The sequence below is a fragment of the Seriola lalandi genome, unplaced genomic scaffold, assembly GCF_002814215.2.
Source record: "Seriola lalandi dorsalis isolate HSWRI2012SDOR001 ecotype SW California unplaced genomic scaffold, Sedor1 jcf7180002054953, whole genome shotgun sequence".
Lineage (NCBI taxonomy): Eukaryota > Metazoa > Chordata > Actinopteri > Carangiformes > Carangidae > Seriola > Seriola lalandi.
In genome coordinates, this window is record NW_019525504.1 from 1,983,380 (window position 1) to 2,001,315 (window position 17,936).

At 41.3% G+C, this 17,936-nt stretch overlaps 1 protein-coding gene across 10 annotated transcripts in view; it reads right to left on the minus strand.

The window, feature by feature from the left end:
* rab3gap2 (RAB3 GTPase activating protein subunit 2 (non-catalytic)) overlaps window positions 1–14,914 on the minus strand; it is a 22,642-nt gene extending 7,728 nt beyond the window's left edge. For 2 of the 10 annotated variants that reach the window (XM_087170571.1, XM_023394690.2), the window contains exons 1-30: window positions 14,529–14,914; window positions 13,192–13,280; window positions 12,916–13,033; window positions 12,753–12,834; window positions 12,511–12,558; window positions 12,313–12,388; window positions 12,034–12,135; window positions 11,514–11,613; window positions 10,816–10,914; window positions 10,311–10,459; window positions 10,094–10,173; window positions 9,522–9,614; window positions 9,301–9,440; window positions 8,829–9,024; window positions 8,574–8,717; window positions 8,211–8,293; window positions 8,067–8,131; window positions 7,879–7,969; window positions 6,850–6,971; window positions 6,466–6,679; window positions 5,511–5,608; window positions 4,856–4,964; window positions 4,556–4,716; window positions 4,196–4,370; window positions 2,922–3,101; window positions 2,625–2,731; window positions 2,247–2,313; window positions 1,917–1,987; window positions 1,776–1,811; window positions 1,472–1,600 (exon numbers count right to left, since the gene is read on the minus strand). In XM_087170571.1, coding sequence (XP_087026697.1) covers window positions 1,472–1,600; window positions 1,776–1,811; window positions 1,917–1,987; window positions 2,247–2,313; window positions 2,625–2,731; window positions 2,922–3,101; window positions 4,196–4,370; window positions 4,556–4,716; window positions 4,856–4,964; window positions 5,511–5,608; window positions 6,466–6,679; window positions 6,850–6,971; window positions 7,879–7,969; window positions 8,067–8,131; window positions 8,211–8,293; window positions 8,574–8,717; window positions 8,829–9,024; window positions 9,301–9,440; window positions 9,522–9,614; window positions 10,094–10,173; window positions 10,311–10,459; window positions 10,816–10,914; window positions 11,514–11,613; window positions 12,034–12,135; window positions 12,313–12,388; window positions 12,511–12,558; window positions 12,753–12,834; window positions 12,916–13,033; window positions 13,192–13,280; window positions 14,529–14,637 — 3,333 coding nt within the window. In that variant the 5' untranslated portion in view covers window positions 14,638–14,914. Of the gene's footprint in view, window positions 1–1,471; window positions 1,601–1,775; window positions 1,812–1,916; window positions 1,988–2,246; window positions 2,314–2,624; window positions 2,732–2,921; window positions 3,102–4,195; window positions 4,371–4,555; window positions 4,717–4,855; window positions 4,965–5,510; window positions 5,609–6,465; window positions 6,680–6,849; window positions 6,972–7,878; window positions 7,970–8,066; window positions 8,132–8,210; window positions 8,294–8,573; window positions 8,718–8,828; window positions 9,025–9,300; window positions 9,441–9,521; window positions 9,615–10,093; window positions 10,174–10,310; window positions 10,460–10,815; window positions 10,915–11,513; window positions 11,614–12,033; window positions 12,136–12,312; window positions 12,389–12,510; window positions 12,559–12,752; window positions 12,835–12,915; window positions 13,034–13,191; window positions 13,284–14,528 lie in introns of all 10 variants that reach the window. The other 8 variants (XM_087170570.1, XM_023394689.2, XM_023394691.2 and 5 more) reach the window with 6 other exon arrangements.
* Window positions 14,915–17,936: the final 3,022 nt, after the last annotated feature.

Sequence of the window (17,936 nt, forward strand, 5' to 3'; positions counted from 1 at the left end):
ATAAAATTTCAAAAAATGTCATAGTATAATAAGGCATAAAAATGCCAAAAAACGTCATAGTATAGTCAGGCACAAAACGTCACAGTATAGTAAGGCATAAAAATGGCAAAAAAAGTCATATTATAGTAAAGCATGAAATGTCAAAAAACGTCATAGTATTGTATGGCATAAAATTTCAAAAAACGTCATAGTATAATAAGGCATAAAACGTCACAGTATAGTATGGCAAAAAAATGCCAAAAAAATACATATCATAGTAGAGCATAAAAATGGCAAAAAACGTCATGGGATTTATTAACCTCAGGTGTCCTTTTTTGGACATTTTCTTTACTTTTCTTTTTTGATTTGCTGATCATTTTGGCTGTGTTACAGCTGAAGGTATGGATTTCTGCAAGAAAGTGTTTTTTTTTTTGCATAAATCTCTTAAACCCCTTCAGTTCTGCTCAAACCTACCAAATGATTATTAGTTTTCAGGATTTTAACCCTTTAAATGCCAGTTTGAAGACATGTTGCCTCTTGTTTTATTAAAAAAAACAAGACAGATATGAGATATTTCCCACATAATACATGATGGAGGGATGTGACATTGTTTTATATCAGAGTCTTTTATATCAAGACATTTCTCAAAACCAGAATATGATGGGTGACTTTTGAACACTGGAAATAAATCATGTACTCATCCCGGCAGTAGCCCCCGTGGCACTCAAAATTTCCCTGGAATTTTCTAGTTACTACTTGAGCTTCACTGAGCACAATGATGTATGTGCAGTCTGACGGTAAGAAACTGTTTTCACATTCATCTCTTCACATCTCAATTTAACACATACACATGAGATGATTTTGTGACATCACAGCTAGTTTAGAGGCCAAAATATTCATGAATGATGTGGAAACCTGAAACCTCCAGGTCACACACATGCACACACACTGATGGACTTTCCAGTAAACCGGAGACATCTTGTGTCCAGCAGTCAAATCTTTTAAATGAACAATATTTGTTATTCTCAGATATTATGATATTATTCTGACACCAATCATTTCTCAAAACATGTCTGGAGAGGATTTTCAAGTAAGCTAGGTAGCTAATAAATTAAATGCTGATGTTAAATATGATATTAATTAGTAGCAGTACATTAGTAGCAATAGTTGTAGCAGCAGTAGTACTACAAAGTAGTACTAGTAAAGTACAAAGTAGTAAAACAAAAAAAAACTGCATTGATGACAGATGTTAATGATGATTACATCTTATGTGTCAACTATAATCTTCACTTTAAAGCCTGACTTGTACATTATTAATAAATCTCACCTCCTTTTATTGCATGTTGAAAAAGCCGACACACTCTCTAATGCATTCTCAATGAAAAGCCTCAAATCTTATTCAAAAATTTGTGTTGGCCACGCTTCACTGACCATCATGCTTTGTGCTGGACTGCTCATTCTCCATGCTTTTTCCTGGAATCTTTTTACTTACATAGTAATTTATAAAAGACAAAGGGGACTGATTCTTAACCAATACTCCAGTCACCTCCATGAGGATCTGCAGCAGCTGCACACAGCAGCCCAGGAAACATGTCACAGCTTTGTCTCCCATCCCGACATCCTGCACACACATACACACACACACATACACACACACCCTTAATGCACTGGTATGGAGCTTTATACAGTTACTGCAGTACTTCAGATCTGAAATCATCTAATCAAGGAATCAGCAAATCTAACAAATACCAAAACTGGCATCATATATTTTAATCTGTGCTGAAACACAGACTTACCCGTCGACATAAACGATCCTTGGGTGCTTTCCCCACCTAGAAAAAACAGGTGTAAACATTTTATATATTTCCTGACTCATTGAAAGACTCAGCAGCATCTTCCCACTGATGCACAGATTAACTGGATACCGCATGACTCACCTTCTCCATGAGGTAAGCTGCTGCTGAAAACCGTTTCACAATGAACGTACTCCACATCATTGCAGAAATACCTGTGAGGAAGATTCAATAACGTCCAATGACAAACTAATAACTATCACTTTAAGTAGTTTTATTATTAACAAAGTGGGGGCATTGATATAACTACTGGTTACATAGTACTTCAAGTTTGAGCTGTTAGTTTAAGCATAACTGAAGAACATCACATTAATTCCTTCACAATTGTAGATAAAAACATAATATAAGATGCATATTAATCATATTGTTCAATAAAAAGCATTTGCAAACATGTAAAAAAAAAAAGCCACTAACCTAGCTGGATATGTGGACTGGAGACCTGTCTCAAATGTTCCACAGCGCAGCACAAGCATCGACCCTCCTAGGAAGAGAAGCAGGTGTGAGTCCACATTTAAGAACAAAGGTGGCTGGTTTGTCGTCATCCCTGTTTATTGGACTTATGAAAACATGCCTTTCTCCTTTGGGGAAACTGGCTTGTTTAATATAAAAATATTATCCATACTTGCTTAAACAAGCCAGTTTCCGTAAGATCCAGAATCCGTAAGATAAAATAGATTTTTAAACATTGGATGGCTGTTGTACTTCTTTTGAACTATTTAATGTATCCACATGATATATATATATATATACACACAGTACAATATTTGTATGTTTGTGTGTGTGTGTGTGCACCTCTGGGTCTTTGTTCCACTGCACTACATATTCCCAGCAGCAGTGGGCAAAGAGCAGGTCAGGTGAGAGGGAGTGTGGGAACCGCTGGCACACGGCCACCAACAGCTCTGGAGAAACAGTGCACAGTGTTCGAGTTAGATGTGATCTCAAATAAGCCTGTATGAATTTATAAAAGGTTATTCAAAAGATTAACAGTTAGAGCACGGTTAAAGCTGTTTTACATGACTGCCAATGTGTCGTGTAATATCTAAATGTCAAAGGTCGACATCCAGCTGCCAGATGTGTTTTGGTCCCGACCTGCTGTCGTGTCTGTGTCGTCTCGGCTCTGCTCCTTCTCATCAGTCCCTTCTTCTCCTGCCTTCTGCTCTAGTTTGTCCTCCGCATCTTTGTCTTCTCTCTTTTGGAGGATTTCCTTCAGTCGCTCAGGGGCCATGTTGTGCCTGAACACCCACTTGGAGACACTGTCAGCAATGCCACCTTTACAGACAATAAAAATATAAGAGAATGTGTCTCATGTAGCCACAACCAGAATATTGAGCTCATCTAGAAAGAAACCAGCAGAAAATAAAAGACAAAAATAAGACAAAAGCAGCAGCAGTGTCGCTTGGGGAAACTTCTTGGAAGGGCATCTGCCACCCTCTCCTTTCTTTTTGACTGATGTATTTATTTATTTTTTTGTGAGAGGCTACTGCACCTCTTGTATGTGGTCTTCCTGCTAAACCACTGAATGCAGTGTATCTGGAATTTAGCCAGTAAAACCACAGCATTACAGTTGTAGTTAGTTACAAAAAAAAAAAAAAAAGAACTTTCATAATGCCCTTCCAAAATAGTAAATAACATCTTGACAGCATCATGTTGTTACATGAGCAAAACAATGACTGAATAAAAACACCCTAGTTAGGAAGAAATCAAGATAACTTCATTGATGGCATAGAGCTGTCACTCAGGCCAAAGCCACACATTTGAAGTGCTGCTACGGGTTCAAAGCTGGATTTGAGATTTATTTTGTTAATGCTGGAGACGCTGTCTGCATCTGATCCAAGTGTTCTACCGCAACAGATCAACAGGAAGCTGAACAGACTGTAGGAAACCAGCAGGAATAGTTCCTCTGCTCGCGGTAATATAAATGAGAACAGGCCGGTTGTCAGCGACAGAGACCAGGGGAGTGGGGTGTCATGCTACAGTACAATTATAATAATAATAATAATAATAATAATAATGATAGATTGCTGCAGAAACCTCACCAGCCATACTTCCCACGGCCCCGGCTGAGTGGTGTCTCATTGTCTGTCACGCATGGATCATTCACATTAACTTTCCTCATTACTCTTAATGGCTTTTCAAATGTTACAGTGGACACAGAAATTGTTTCTCAGTCTAGTTTTTTTCTTATACTTGAAAACTAATTTTTGGTAGTGTATACGGTGCATAATGGAGGAGTAGGGGGAATTGAATGCACCATGGGTGGGCGTCGTACCCCAACACCCCTTGTCAATGGGCCCAAGACGCAGACAGGCCAGAAAGTAAGACATCAAGAAATATTCCTGAGGACCTTCTTGTCCACAGCTTACCAGTGCCTCCCTCCAACAGCGTCTTGATGGAGCACTGTGCCGCAGCACCCCCTGCTGCCCCCTGAGGAGGAGGCACCAACAGCAGAGTCTGCAGCACCAGCACATCCTCCAGCTGGTGAACACAAACCACCCACTGCTCCAGCTCCAGGGACACCGCCTCCCATTCTGACTGCAACTGTCACACACACAGAAACACATAAAACAGACCAGGATGTGAGTGCGGCTTTTAATGGCTGAGCCTAGTAGAAGGAAACACGTGTTGTCGTGGTGCTGAATGATTTTAAAAGGGGGGTGTTTTTCATATTTTTGCCTGACGAGAACGCTCATGTACGTGAATGTGTGTTTATGAGACCTCTCTACCTTGCTGTCAGCCTGGCTGGTGATGCTAGCCTTCACGGCACGGTGAGCGACGAAGGCCGCCAGCAGAGCAGCGGCAGCGTTGTGGGACTGGATACATGTGGAGCGAACTTGCTGCCACCAGGGGGAGACGGACTGGGTGTCCCATGACTCCTCAACTGCACCTGAGGAGAAGAAAAAGAAGTGGTACCTCTCTTCTCATCCTTTTTTTTTTTTATTGACTTTCATTGGTTGCAATTGATTGTAACCAAAACCAATCAAAGCCTTGATGTGTCCTCCATCAAAGAGAAGAAGAACACTTACCTTTCATGTTGCTGAGGGCGATGAGCAGTGTGTGTAGGTTTCTAACAATTTCCTCTGATTTCTGCAGCACCTCCTTCTCCCTTTGCAACCACACGTTCAACAGCAAAGACTGACAGAGAAACAGGGAGTGTAAAGATGAAACAGAGAAAGAAAACAAAACAAGAAAAACCCATTAATTTAGAAAACACACACTCATTCACACACGCAACTCACAACAATCTCACTAACTGAAATTATTGAAGAGACATTTCTGTGTTTGCAGCGGAGCTCTGAATTTAAATGTGGTTATTGCATTTAAATGTCCGTGCAGTATCCTTCAATGGACTCATCTATTAACTGCGTAAAATTGACTGAAAGGTTGTGAGTATGAGTTTCTATAAGCTTTATTTGATTGGTTTAAAATTACTTTGATTCTTATTTCATTGGCATTGGAATTTATGAGGGAGAATTGATGGATTCGTATAGTCGTATATTTCTGTAGCAAGGGTAATAAACTATATGGGTTACCACTATAAATGAATTATGTCTTTTCTTTTAAGTGACAGGATCAGGATTTCGATTATTCTAATTCTTGTTTTGGCTGATTATTTCATAAAGCAACACTACAGGACTTTCTACCTCTAAACCCATCAATCAGGCTTTCGCTCCATCTTACCAGTAGCTGCTGTGGACTGATGCCAGCCTGCTGTAGCGTGTCACACACTTTATGGATTGGGCTTTTTCCACACAGACAACCCCAGAACAGAAAGTTCCCTGCAAAGACACATAAGCGCCAAGTGATGATAAGTAACTTCTCTACTAATCATTAGAGGTTCTTTTCTCATTTCAAGGAAAATAAAGATTGTAATAAATACATAACAGAACTTTTGAAAATGAGCATAATATTACAAAAATGAAATAGGCCTAAAAAGGTGTAGCTAGACTTTTTCCTTTTCTTCTTTTTTGTTAACTCCATTTAACATCTTCTCAGCTATTTTTATAACAAGTGAACAGCTTTAACACCTCCTTTTCTCTTTCTTTCACTCCCAATTTCTGCACTAATTTCTCTGACGGTGTCCATCGCCTCACCCCTGTGTACGTACCTCACCCGCAGTGATAGGCGGAGTAGCATTATGTGACCAGTGCCATTAAGGCTAAAAAAAAAAAAAAGCTGCGCCGATTAGAACAGAAACGCTCTGTCAAAATTGAATAACTCTCAATAATTTACAGGTTATACATCCAGGTCCAGATGGGACAGCGTCTGGGTCTGACCACGGTCCACCTGTTAGTGACCTCTGCTCTACAGACTGTTGTGTGTGAAAATCCCAGGAGATCAGCAGTTTCAGAAATACTCAATCCAACCCGTCTGACACCAACAATCATGCCACAGGCAAAATTCCAGAGATCACATTTTTTCCTCATTCTGATGTTTGATGTGAACATGAACTGAAGCTCCTGTATCTTCATGATTTCATCAACTGCGCTGCTGCCACATGATTGATTGGCTGACTGGGTAATTGCATGAATTAGCAGGTGTACAGATGTTCCTAATAAAGTGCTTGGTGCGTGTATCTATCAGGGGAACTTGGTAAAAGTATAGGCATTGAATGTACACACTAATGTTGCCATACCTAGCTGGTTCCATTCAGTTTCAGCCCCTCGGATCACCTTCAGTTCCCCTTCCTCGGTGCACTCCATCTGGGAGAGAAAGGCTTGGGCAGGCAGGGGTGAGTCAGGTGAGTCCTGGGCAAAAGAAACACTGGGTCTCGAGGTGAGCTGAGCGTAGCGTTGCAGGGTGGGGCCGACACGGGACAATTCATCCCTCAAGCCTTCCAGGGAATCCTGCTGGGAGGGGAGAAAATATTAACTGGAGGAGAACTACATGTGCTCAGAATTAGGAGGAACACCAATAACAACACTGACCTAAAGTGAAAATAAAACCTTCAGTTAGCCTACGTTATCTTGTATTACAACAGTTTATGTAAGAACCATTAACAAAGTGTGTGTGTGCCCACATTTTCAGAGGAGGCCTCTACGTCTGCAGCAGAGTGCAGCTGCTGGATGTCAGTGTAGAGCTGAAGCAGCTTGAGCTGTGAAAAGCACAGCTGCAGTAAAGCTGTATCCACTTCCTCCGGGTCTGTGATGCAGAAACAAAGCACCATTAATAAAGAGAGAAAACCTGTTGAAATATATATATCTAGTATAAAGCAATCCAAAAAGAGTTGAATCGAGGGCAACTGGACTTGCTTGCAGATACTTGAAGATGTACCTCTCGTCAAAGATTTCATTCACTTCAATTAATTCACACAAATCAGAATAAAATACAAGTCAAAGCATCCAGAAAATGATAAGCTAAGCTTGTGAATAGGGTCCCAGTTACAGCATGCACAAATACAATTACAACCACAAAATACCTAATAACTAAATGGTCCCAAAACATCTATCCCATCAGTCCAGACATTAATCCAATAGGCAAGATACACAATCAGAAATAAATGGTAAATAAAAAATAATAGCAGAGTAGAGTAACCAGTTCTGAAGAGCCCAGCCTTTCAGGGTAATATACAAGTTCTACATATATTTTAGTAGCAGCTGCTTTAAGTTTATTTTTAAGAACAGGCACAGATAGTGATATTTTTATAGTTTTATCAAGCTCATTCACACCTGTTGACCTCTTACATCAAACCACACCGAAACTAGTACACTTAAGTTTATGTTTTTTACCCTTTATAAAATAGGAATAAGATCACAGAGTCTGCCATTTCGTTTAAATACAACATCATACACAATACAAGCATCGTGAAAGATATTACATTCAATAAACTTCAACTACAACTGAGACCAGTTACCCTCCTCTTGTATAAACATGACCTGGATGACTGAGAATCTTCACAGGCATCTAGCTTAAAGCAAACACTACAGAATGTTTTAAATTCAACATTTCAGGCATGCAGCTGAGAAAATACTTTGGCAAACAGTTCATGACAGTCCAGTTTTAATATTATGTCAACAATGTTTTCTCTCACCGGTGAACTGGTACGTACCTTGTTGCTTCAGAGCGTCGTACAAGGTGCATGTGATGTTAGTCAGACAAGACACAGGAGCGTTCTTATTGGACAGCAGAGACTCCAGAGCCTGAAGGGAAAAGCAAAGACTGCAGTTAGAGTTTTGACCGCTGAACACACTGTGCGCATTAGTGTGCGGGGGCCTTTGTACTGATCTTCAGTCATACCTGCTTTTTAATGGCAGGGTGTTTAATGTCCAGCAGCGCACTTTTGGCTTCGCTCTCCAAAATATCTATAAAGAAAAAGGCGAGTAAACGCATAGAAGAAAAATGTAAACCTCTATATCTCCAGTAAGATCTTGTATCTCTTACCAGGCTCCAGGTCTCTGCTCTTTAGTATGGTAGTCAGTCTCTTTAACAGGTGCATATCTTTGGCTCGCTCGCTCTTCTTGTCACTGAAATGGACGGGACACAGAAAGATGAGGTTTGGATGGGTTGTTGGCAACCCTTGATAAAAAGATGTCTTTAACAACTTGTAGACTGGGAACAAAGTCCTGCAGCCTACATTTTGTGCTTGGGGGAGAATATGTTAAGAATATGAAGATTCTTTAAGCTGTGGTTGAAAACCTTTTCTGTGAAAGTAAATAACAGTCCATTTGCCATAAATTTCCTTCCCTTAAAAGCAAACCAAACCAGGACGTAAATAGTTAATGAACAGTCTGTCTGTGCACCAACCTGAGGGCCAGGTGAAAGGGGATGTTCACCGTCCTCAGTGCTCCTGTGATGGGATCCAGCAGACACACCTGCTGGGTGTGGAGCTGCCAGCCCTGACTAGTCACACTGTTCACCCCCATCAGACGGTAGCCAGCATACAGCAACCTGCAAGTGCATGCACACACATACACAGAGTAAATTATACACATTATATTGTAGATTATATCATATTTACACATATATGTTTGTGGTGAAAAAGATTTCATTTGTGCATACCTGCAGTGTTTACCCACAGTGAAAGCTCCAACTCGAGGCCCCTGCTGCATCCCCCACACCTCCAGGATTCCCCTGCGGGGGGCGTAGATGACCAGGAACAGAGCGTGCCGTCTGGGGAGGGAGGCAGAGGGGGAGAACTCCCGATCACCTCGCTCCTCTGGAACCTGCAGCCAACCCAGCTGAGCGTCACGGTAACCTGCAGTTGATTTAATGAATAGTTATCTTTACATGACACAGACACAGTAAAAACACGTTTAATCTGAATGCATGGCTTGGCATCCTTTTCAAGAAGGTACAGATGCTAAGTGGGTTCAATGTTTCGTGCCGTCAGCAAATAAAGTTAGAGTCAAGACTAAGGGAAGATAAAAGTGATGTAAAAGCTCAACCTTTTTAGCTCAGCTCAAGCAGTTTACAAAACCCCTACATTATTCATTTGTTAGTCTTTGTTCTTCTTGCTGTACGCTCCCCTCACCTTTCCACATGCGGATGGCAATGCCCCTGGCCAGGTCCAACAACGTCACTCGACCAAAGTCATCCGTCACCCCAGCCAGCGTGTTGCAGGGGGACAGACAGATGGACTCTCCGTGGCGACGAGAGTCTGGGAGACCAAATCTGGAAGGGAGAGGTCAGATTTAAGATAAAGGACAAGGACGAGCTTTACAGTGCCGGTGTGATAGATATCATGACCGGTACCTGATTCCTAAGGGCGTCGCAGGCTCCACCTTAGGCTTCTGTTTCTGAACAGCCTCCTCTTCATTCTTGTTCTTGTTCCACCCGAGCCACCCACTGAGAGGAAGACAAATAAGACGATGAGTCCAAGTAAAAAGAAAAGATTAAGGGAGGCTAGAATATATGAAAAGTCATAAATGTGGTGGGTGAGAGAAAGGATAAACTAGAAAGAGGGCGAAAGGGAGAATGAAAGCATCCAACCTCCCTGTATGGATTAAGCTGGCAACGACAAGAGTACAGGCTATAAAACAGATTATTGATTGGACTGCTTTGTGCTGTTACAGCAGTAGAAGACTGAACAATGCAGCATTCAGTCCCCCAATTGTGTGTGTGCGTGTGTGCCTGACAGGAAACAAGTGCACACACAAACACTGGACAACCCTATTTGTGTTTGGAACAATATGCTACAGAGATTACTCATTCACTTAACCTTGTTGCTGTGACTATCACTGGTCTTAATGGCTTCGGGACTATGTCTTAGAAATGTGTTATGCTTGCTTATACACACATGGAACTGCACACACACTCAGACATACCTGGCAGCACTGAAGAGGGCTGAGGTGAGTTTACTAGCCACAGCCAGAGCCACATGAGAGAGAAGAGGCTGGGAGCTTCCCTGCAAACACACAGAGACCAGAGGAACAGCCATGTTTATTCAACGTCTCAAATTCATTCTTTCACACACACTCTTAAGAGTCTCGTACGTAATGTAATGTGAACATCAGTGTGACACACACACACACACACACACACCTCTACAGCATAGTAAAAGCCTGTGTAAGGCCCTCCTCCCACAGTGACATACTGGCTCATGGCAGGGGGGCTGCCCTTTACGGAAGCATTAAACCCCCCCAGGATAGATGCGTTCTTCATCTGGTCAAACACACACAGCGTCATGACGCCTAACAGGAGGAAGAGCGGACAGACAGAGTGAGTTGAACAGAGATTAATAGAAAATGATATTATTGACAAAACAATACAATATTTTCCTGTGAAAGTCAATCATTCCTTCAAGCTTAAATTTCAAGTGACAGAATCTTAACAGTATATGACAAATCTACAGTGAATTTTTACTTTTTCTTCATGATAATCCAAAAAGAATAAAAATAAATCTTGTTTGCTGCGTCTCCAGGAAGTTATATCTGCATTGGAAAACGCTGTAATACCATTTCAGAATCACCTCAAATCAATGCAACTCTGTGATGGAGTCCCACACCAAAAGGGGAATAGGCTATGACCACCAGTCAATCCATCTTACCCACACTACTGTGATCCACAATGGTGTCCATGTCCTGCAGACCCCACTTCTTATAGGCCAGGGGAGGAGGCTGGATCACGTCACTACCTGCTGCTGCGGCTGATTGAACAGAGATGCAAAGAGCAGCTGATGACATGAAAAGCAACAACTTCAATAAAATAGAGCATTTTTTAATTTCTAATAAGAGATTGCATTATCTATTATTTGCCTTTCATCTAGTAGCCATGGCTTGCATTAAGCTCAATTTAAAACTGTAGCACTGTCCTTCAACAGTAGTAAAGACTATGTTCAGCCACAAAGCATTTCACAGGTAGGTTAGGCGCGCTCACACACACCCACACCCACTACTACTGGAGGCTCAAAGAAACCCTGTAGAAGCTCGGCTTCTAACCCTCTAGAGGCTGCATATATACATATGCATAAGGTGCCTGTGTGTGTGATGGTAGTAGTGCAGTGTGGGGAAGTGCATGTCTCCTCAGTACCTGAGTGCCTTGTGGCAAACTCTATTCACCCAGTCAGCAAGTAAAAGAAAGTTTCTGTTAACACACTGCAACAATCCTGTAACACTTAAAACTAAAACCCTGTAACTCTCATCCTATAATGAACACACACAAGCATGAATACACCCTGGTGCACACACACGCACACATACACACACACACACACACACACACACACACACACACACACACACACACCTCGTGCCACCTGGTTCCTACAGGCACGCAGAGACTGAAAGAGGCTGAAGCCGTCGATGGTGACCATAGCAGCAGGGTAGAGGATGCTCAACTCCTCATGCTGTGGCAGGATAAAGATCAATGTCAGTTTGACATTATGGGAAATACACTTTTGCTGTCACATAATTTGGTTAATTCTGACATCTCTCACAAAGCTACATCACTGCATTTTTTAAGTGACAAAAAGAGGCAAAACAACAGAGGAGAGCAAACAGAATGCAACGTTTAAGTTTAACTGAACTTGCCTGATGCATTAGATGCCAACACAACACAAATTATAGTTGAAAGTTTGGAACACTTTGACAACAGACACTGCTGTTACTGCCTGGGACTGGACTGAAACTGTTCACCAAGAAGGCTGCTGCATTGTTAGAGCCTCTCTGTGGTTTAGAGGATTTATTGTACCAAAAATGTATTTGTAATCACACAGTTGATCAGTGGGCGGCCTATTTTCTCATACAGTGTCCAGTGTGTACATCACCTGCTCTGTTACTCCAGGATGACGAGGAATCTCATATGTGCGACACTTGAGTCTCAATACAGGGTCCTCATGTAGCAGCTGGGCCAGGAGCAGAACCCCATTCTGACGAGACACAATCGGATTAACATTTGATACTTTTTCAGTTACTATTTCAAGACTGTACTGAATGGCTTCCTGTTTCCTTTTACTGCTGACCATCTGAATAAGACACTCGTTACACAGGCTACAGTAACAGTGAAGTACAAAGACGGAGAGATAAGATTTGACTATAGACTGTACCTCTGTGTAGAAACGGACATATCCAGAGGTGAAGCCCACTACTACACAGGTCCAGTCAGGCCGCCCTGTGGAGCTCCTAGGAATGCACACACACATACATACACTGTTAAAATGAATAAAATCACGTGTTTTATATACATGCAAGCATTTAGTACTTCCACACACATCTCATGCATCACCCACACGAGCGTTTCTTACCTCTTTTGGCTTGCCAGGGGGATACAGACGGAGCTGCTTACACACTCTCTGGAGGGAGAGAGCACAAACAAAGCAAGGTGTAATGTGTGCGTGACTGAGCTCAATTCTGTATATCGGTGAAGAATGCTTTCATTGTTTCCCCACTGTCAAACAACTGTTTGTTTTCATTTTCATCCTAAACTTCATCCTCATTCCTGTCTCTACGATTCTTTTTATTTTCTCTTCCCATGATTTTCTCTCACCCTTCTTCAGTACTGAGGGTTCCAGTCCAAGACACAGCCAGAGTCATCTCCTCTCTGCCACTGTCATCTGTACGCCATTTAGCTGTAAAGATCAATAAGCATTAACAGCAATATTTGACACCACTGTGTACTGTGTGTGCGCGCGTGTGTGTGAGTATCTGACCTGAAAGAAAGACTGCCTTGTGTTCACGGGCCACCACTAGCAGATCAGAGCAGGGCGACAGGGACACAACACAGTCCTGCAGCCAGGGTGCACTCTGCCCCACGGCCTCTTCCTCCACCTGCGGAGCAAAGAGCTAGGTCAGTGGGAAAGAGTCTTTGCTTTAAATCTGGGAAAATGTTAGTGATGAGTCCTTTACAAAATGTCAGGTAAGTATGAAATATTGGAGAAAGTAAATCGTGGTTTTTGTTTTTGTCAATTTAAAAAAACAACACAGACCGTTGAGGCCGAAGTGGCTTCCTCCTCTTTGTTGTCGCCACTATCCCATGCTGACTCCCAGTCAGATGTGTCCCAAGACAGCTGATTATCTGCTGAAGACAAAGTGAACAAACAGGAGGTCCAATTAAAATTGGTTTTAGTTTGTGAAGTCATGCTGACAGTGCTTGTGCAGTGGTGAGGTCTTGGTGGTGGTCCATCTCCCTTTGCTCGAGTCTTGGTTTCCTAGGGATTGCGTCACTGCATGAAGTCAATCGTTGTGAAAACCCTAGGTTAAGTCTTCGGTGAGGCTACAGTGTCAGACTACAGTAGACTTCAGAGACAATAAATTCCAAGATGAGACCAAAGTTACAGATTTAATTGTTACAGAGGAGAGTGAAATTAAAGTCACAGCAGTTGAGGAGATGGAAGTGCTAAAACCAGCTACTAAAAATATTACCTGAACAGATACTGTAGATGCAAGCCATAAAAACAAAATGAGATAGGACTAGAAGGGAAACACTGACGAAGGTTGCGCTACAGGGAGATAACCTAAAAATATTCAAGAGTGGGTGGAAGACTGAGTGACAGAACAAGTAGCAAAATCCAGGACAAAATCCTGTTGCCATGGACATTTATAACGCATTAACCACAATGCCTCGGTCAATGTCACTGTGTTAAAAGACTGAGGCGATGACACATTCTGTTTATCTACAGGCATCAGTATTAAATGATGTGTTCAAGTTCAAGTGTCCTTTCTGTGCATGTCTGTTCTCCTCAGTTGAGCATCCTGCAGTAATGTGTTAAGGAGAGTGACTGGTTCATGCGCCTCATGTGGGATGACTCATAGCATAAAGGGCAGGCAGATTATTCCCTTCACCCTTTCTGTGCCTTGCTGCAGCTCCTTCATCCACTTTACAAACCCTTACTATTAAATTATTTACCTTTATTACATCACCAAAAACCGATATTACATTATATATTGTATATCATATATTATATAATCATAAGATGCATTTTAGGTATACATGAATTTACTTTGTATCGCACTGAAAAAATAATTGCTATTAATTCAGCGGACGGTTAATTTACTATAACCTGTAACTAGTTATTTAAGCTTAGTTCCCGACAAGACGAACCCCCACCCTCCTCCAATTCTTGCTACCATTAGCCACCCTTGGTATAATGTAATATAAGTCATAGTCCTTAAGTAAGTTATCAATGCCTTTTTTTTTAAATTAGTGCTAAAGCTAAATAGATCCAGAGGTAGCTAAGTGAAGTGCAGTGACTTTAGTTAAGTTATACAGTATGCTATAGCATGATTCTGATATGCATTTGTTTTGTTCATCAAGCCTTGGTACCTGTTTGATCCTTCTCCTCCGCTGGCTCGGTTTTCTGGTTGTGGAACAAGTAGTCCCGGACCGTTCTGAGCTCTTGGAGCCGACAAAACTCCAATAAGCTGCAGGACATCTCTCTCCCGTCCCGTCAGCACCCGAGCGTACTGGGAATCAGCCAGTTAGCCTGCTTGCTAACGGTGCAGTTGTGGAAGATCCGCGTAGCGAGTCTGTTTGCAAGTCCCGCTATCGTGTTAACTTTGTGACAGCTTATTTACAAACACAATATCACTCACTCGTCTCAAACGGTCCTCTACGGAAATAATTATACAACTCTGGTACTCTTATTTTTCCCAATATTTGCAGTTCCCACCCTGGATCTGATGTGCTGATGACACATCGTTAGCATAATAACACTTGTCTGCTTCCGGGTTAAAGCTGACTTATACATTTTCAAAATAAAAGTGTGAGATGCTTTGTTACATCCGCTAAGTACACTGGTTGATTGTTTGTTTGTTTGTTTGTGAGCAGGATTACACAAAAAGTCCTGAACAAATTTGCACTAAACTCAGTGGAGGGATCTTTTTTTTTGTAATGTTACTGTACTATAACATTAGATGATTGTTTGACCAAGGCAGAGGTTTGCGCTCTTTGCTATGTTACAAATTATAATTCTATGACACGATAATATATAATACAGAAAAATATAGTAGACGTGTAATCATTATATAAATTCCAAAATTCCAAATTCCCTTCTTCAAAGAGTTTATGTTTTCACCAGTTTGTTTGTTTGTTTGTTTGTTTGTTTATCGCTTTAAGTTTTGGCCCTGATACGTTTAAAGGGCCAGATCCATGAATTTTGTTTTATTACTTTCATTATCATTACGAGATGGGGCATTTTCGACATTAAATAATGTATGGATCTTGGTGTAAAAAAAAAAATCAGACATATTACTACGGGTGAGATCTATGACATTATACAATTTAATACTTTATACAGACTTGTCGTTTGGCCCCAGAAGAGGTATTTGCAAAAGTGTATTTGAGGGATTTTCCACCAGAGGGGGGTAGAGGAACATTTTTCAGGTGAACTGTTGTCTCTTGTGCCTATTATTCCTCCCAGCTCTAACATATATGTTTTATTTTTTACAAAACTGCTCACCTTCAGTTCATGTATAATGTACTCATACCAGAACATTATGGCATGTTTGGTCATTGAAGTTTGTGCAGTTCTTGAGAGGCACATAAACAGCTTAACTGTAATGACAAGTCAAACTCCAAATTACATTCAAACAGCTATTCTGATTGTTGTTTCTTTATGTATTGCTATAAGACAACTGGGCATGTTGGGTATGTTGATGTAGGTTGGGATTTTTTAACAGCTGATTTCAGGTACTCATTACACGAATACACTACATATGCCAGCACTTCTCACACATGTAAACTAAAAGAGGGTTACATAATGACCCTACATATCTTCCTTTCGTGGAAGTTCAACAGTTTACTGTAAACTAGTTTGTGGTATTTGCCCTGGAGTTTGGTCCTTGTTGTGTTTTGAGTCTTCTGGCTTTTTTGTATTTTCACCTTCTGTTTTCTAAGGATTAACGTTGATCTATGATACTGATACTATGATACTTCTGTGGGGTCCAAAGGGCCTGGGACCACTTTCATATTCAAGTAAATGGGTGCATGAATGATATTGTTAGTGTCGGACCTATCTGAATGTATTGTCATGTTTGGTCAGTTATCCACATCAAAAACAAAACATATGCCATTATATAGTAAAACCACAGCTATATTACCAACAGAAGGTATTTAGGGTGTTTTTTTCCTTTAAATGATGTGATCTTACCCTCTGGATAACTGGCTACTTTAAACAAATAATAAATAGAAACTTCAGTCTGAATGTTCCCAGGGCCAAAACAACAGCTCTTTCTAAGTATTTAGTGATTCCTCAACTCTCTTGACCCCACAGAAAGTATCATATGGGTGGAGTCTTGTGAGGTCAAAGGTGAAGGTTACTACTTTCTTTCCTCTGTGAACAAACTTGACCAGCTGTTAGCAGCATTGTTCAGCAGAGCTCAGTGTCTTTCGTTCCCATCCCTTCCTACATGCGCTTTAAAAAGCAATGGGCATTCTGCCAGTGTACTTCCTGCGTCTTCACTAACAATCCCACCTCGCTCTCACATCCAAAACACACACACACACACTGAGACTTACAGTACAGTGCGTGCACACATAGACACACAAATACAAATTCACCTTTAGGGGGTGCCCAAAAGTTTCCGGTCCGGAAGGCCGGACACAGAAACTCAGGAAACAATTGGGTGTCAGAGAGGTCCTTGGGCCAGTCTCAGTCACATTTCCCCATCCTGGGCCATTGCTTATTGAGCTGTTGTTGCGTCGGCTGTTCTACAGGGCACAGAAACAACTCTCCATCTGGTTCCCCCTCTTCCTTTGTTGACAAGGAAGTGAACTGGCATCATTCTGTCCCAGGATAGAAGTGTTGTTGATACACAAAGGGAGATGGCAGTGATTTATTCATACACACCGAGTGTTAGTCACCGTTTTAAGACCTTGGGGAGTTTGAGGATTGTTTTGTGTTGCAGGTTTTTGGACAAAGATGTTCATCTTGATAGCCATTCAAGAAAACAATTCAGTGATGTGTGGTGCCACATGATACCACTGGGATACATGTGGTAGAACTACAATAAATTACATCAAGAAGAGAAGTTTTAAAGGTTCCATATTTGACACTTTTCCTGTGTTTTATTTGAAGTGTTGATCCATGAGAAGATATATTTGTGGTTTTTAGAACCAAAACCATCTCAGTGTAGTTTTACATCTCCTCTCTCAGGCTTCACTCTGGAGCTCAAGTAACAACAGGTCGGGGAGCCAATCAGAAGAGAGGAGGCTCTGAGCCATCTACCTTTATACTAGATGGGATCTTTAAAATATTTTTTATTGGCATGTAAGGCACAGTGAAGACCAATATTTAAGTGATTCGGTTGCTCTTTGTTTTGAGTTTAAGTGTATTTGCCAACCAGTCTCAAACACTGCCCTGCTGTAATCTCTTCACAAGTACACTCTACGTCTGGGAAACACAAACTTTGAAGGAAGTAGTGCAGTGTGAAAGAGGTAGGCTGGTTGCTTTCAGGACTCCTTGCATAATCTGAGTCTCCAGATGAAAAGTGTTCAGACACACGCCCACGCAGACTGAAAACCCTGCAGGTCACCTGGAGTACATATTAAGATTCTTGTCTTAAACTTATGTAAGGATTAGAGGAAGGAAGGAGGAGATTAGATGCTCAAGTGTGAGAAATTATATTTCATATGGACAGAAAAGATGTTTTTGACTTTTCTCACTTCAAAAGGCAAGATGGAAGCCCATGATGGCTTGTTGTGTTATGTCATTCAACATATCTGTGTAAAAAT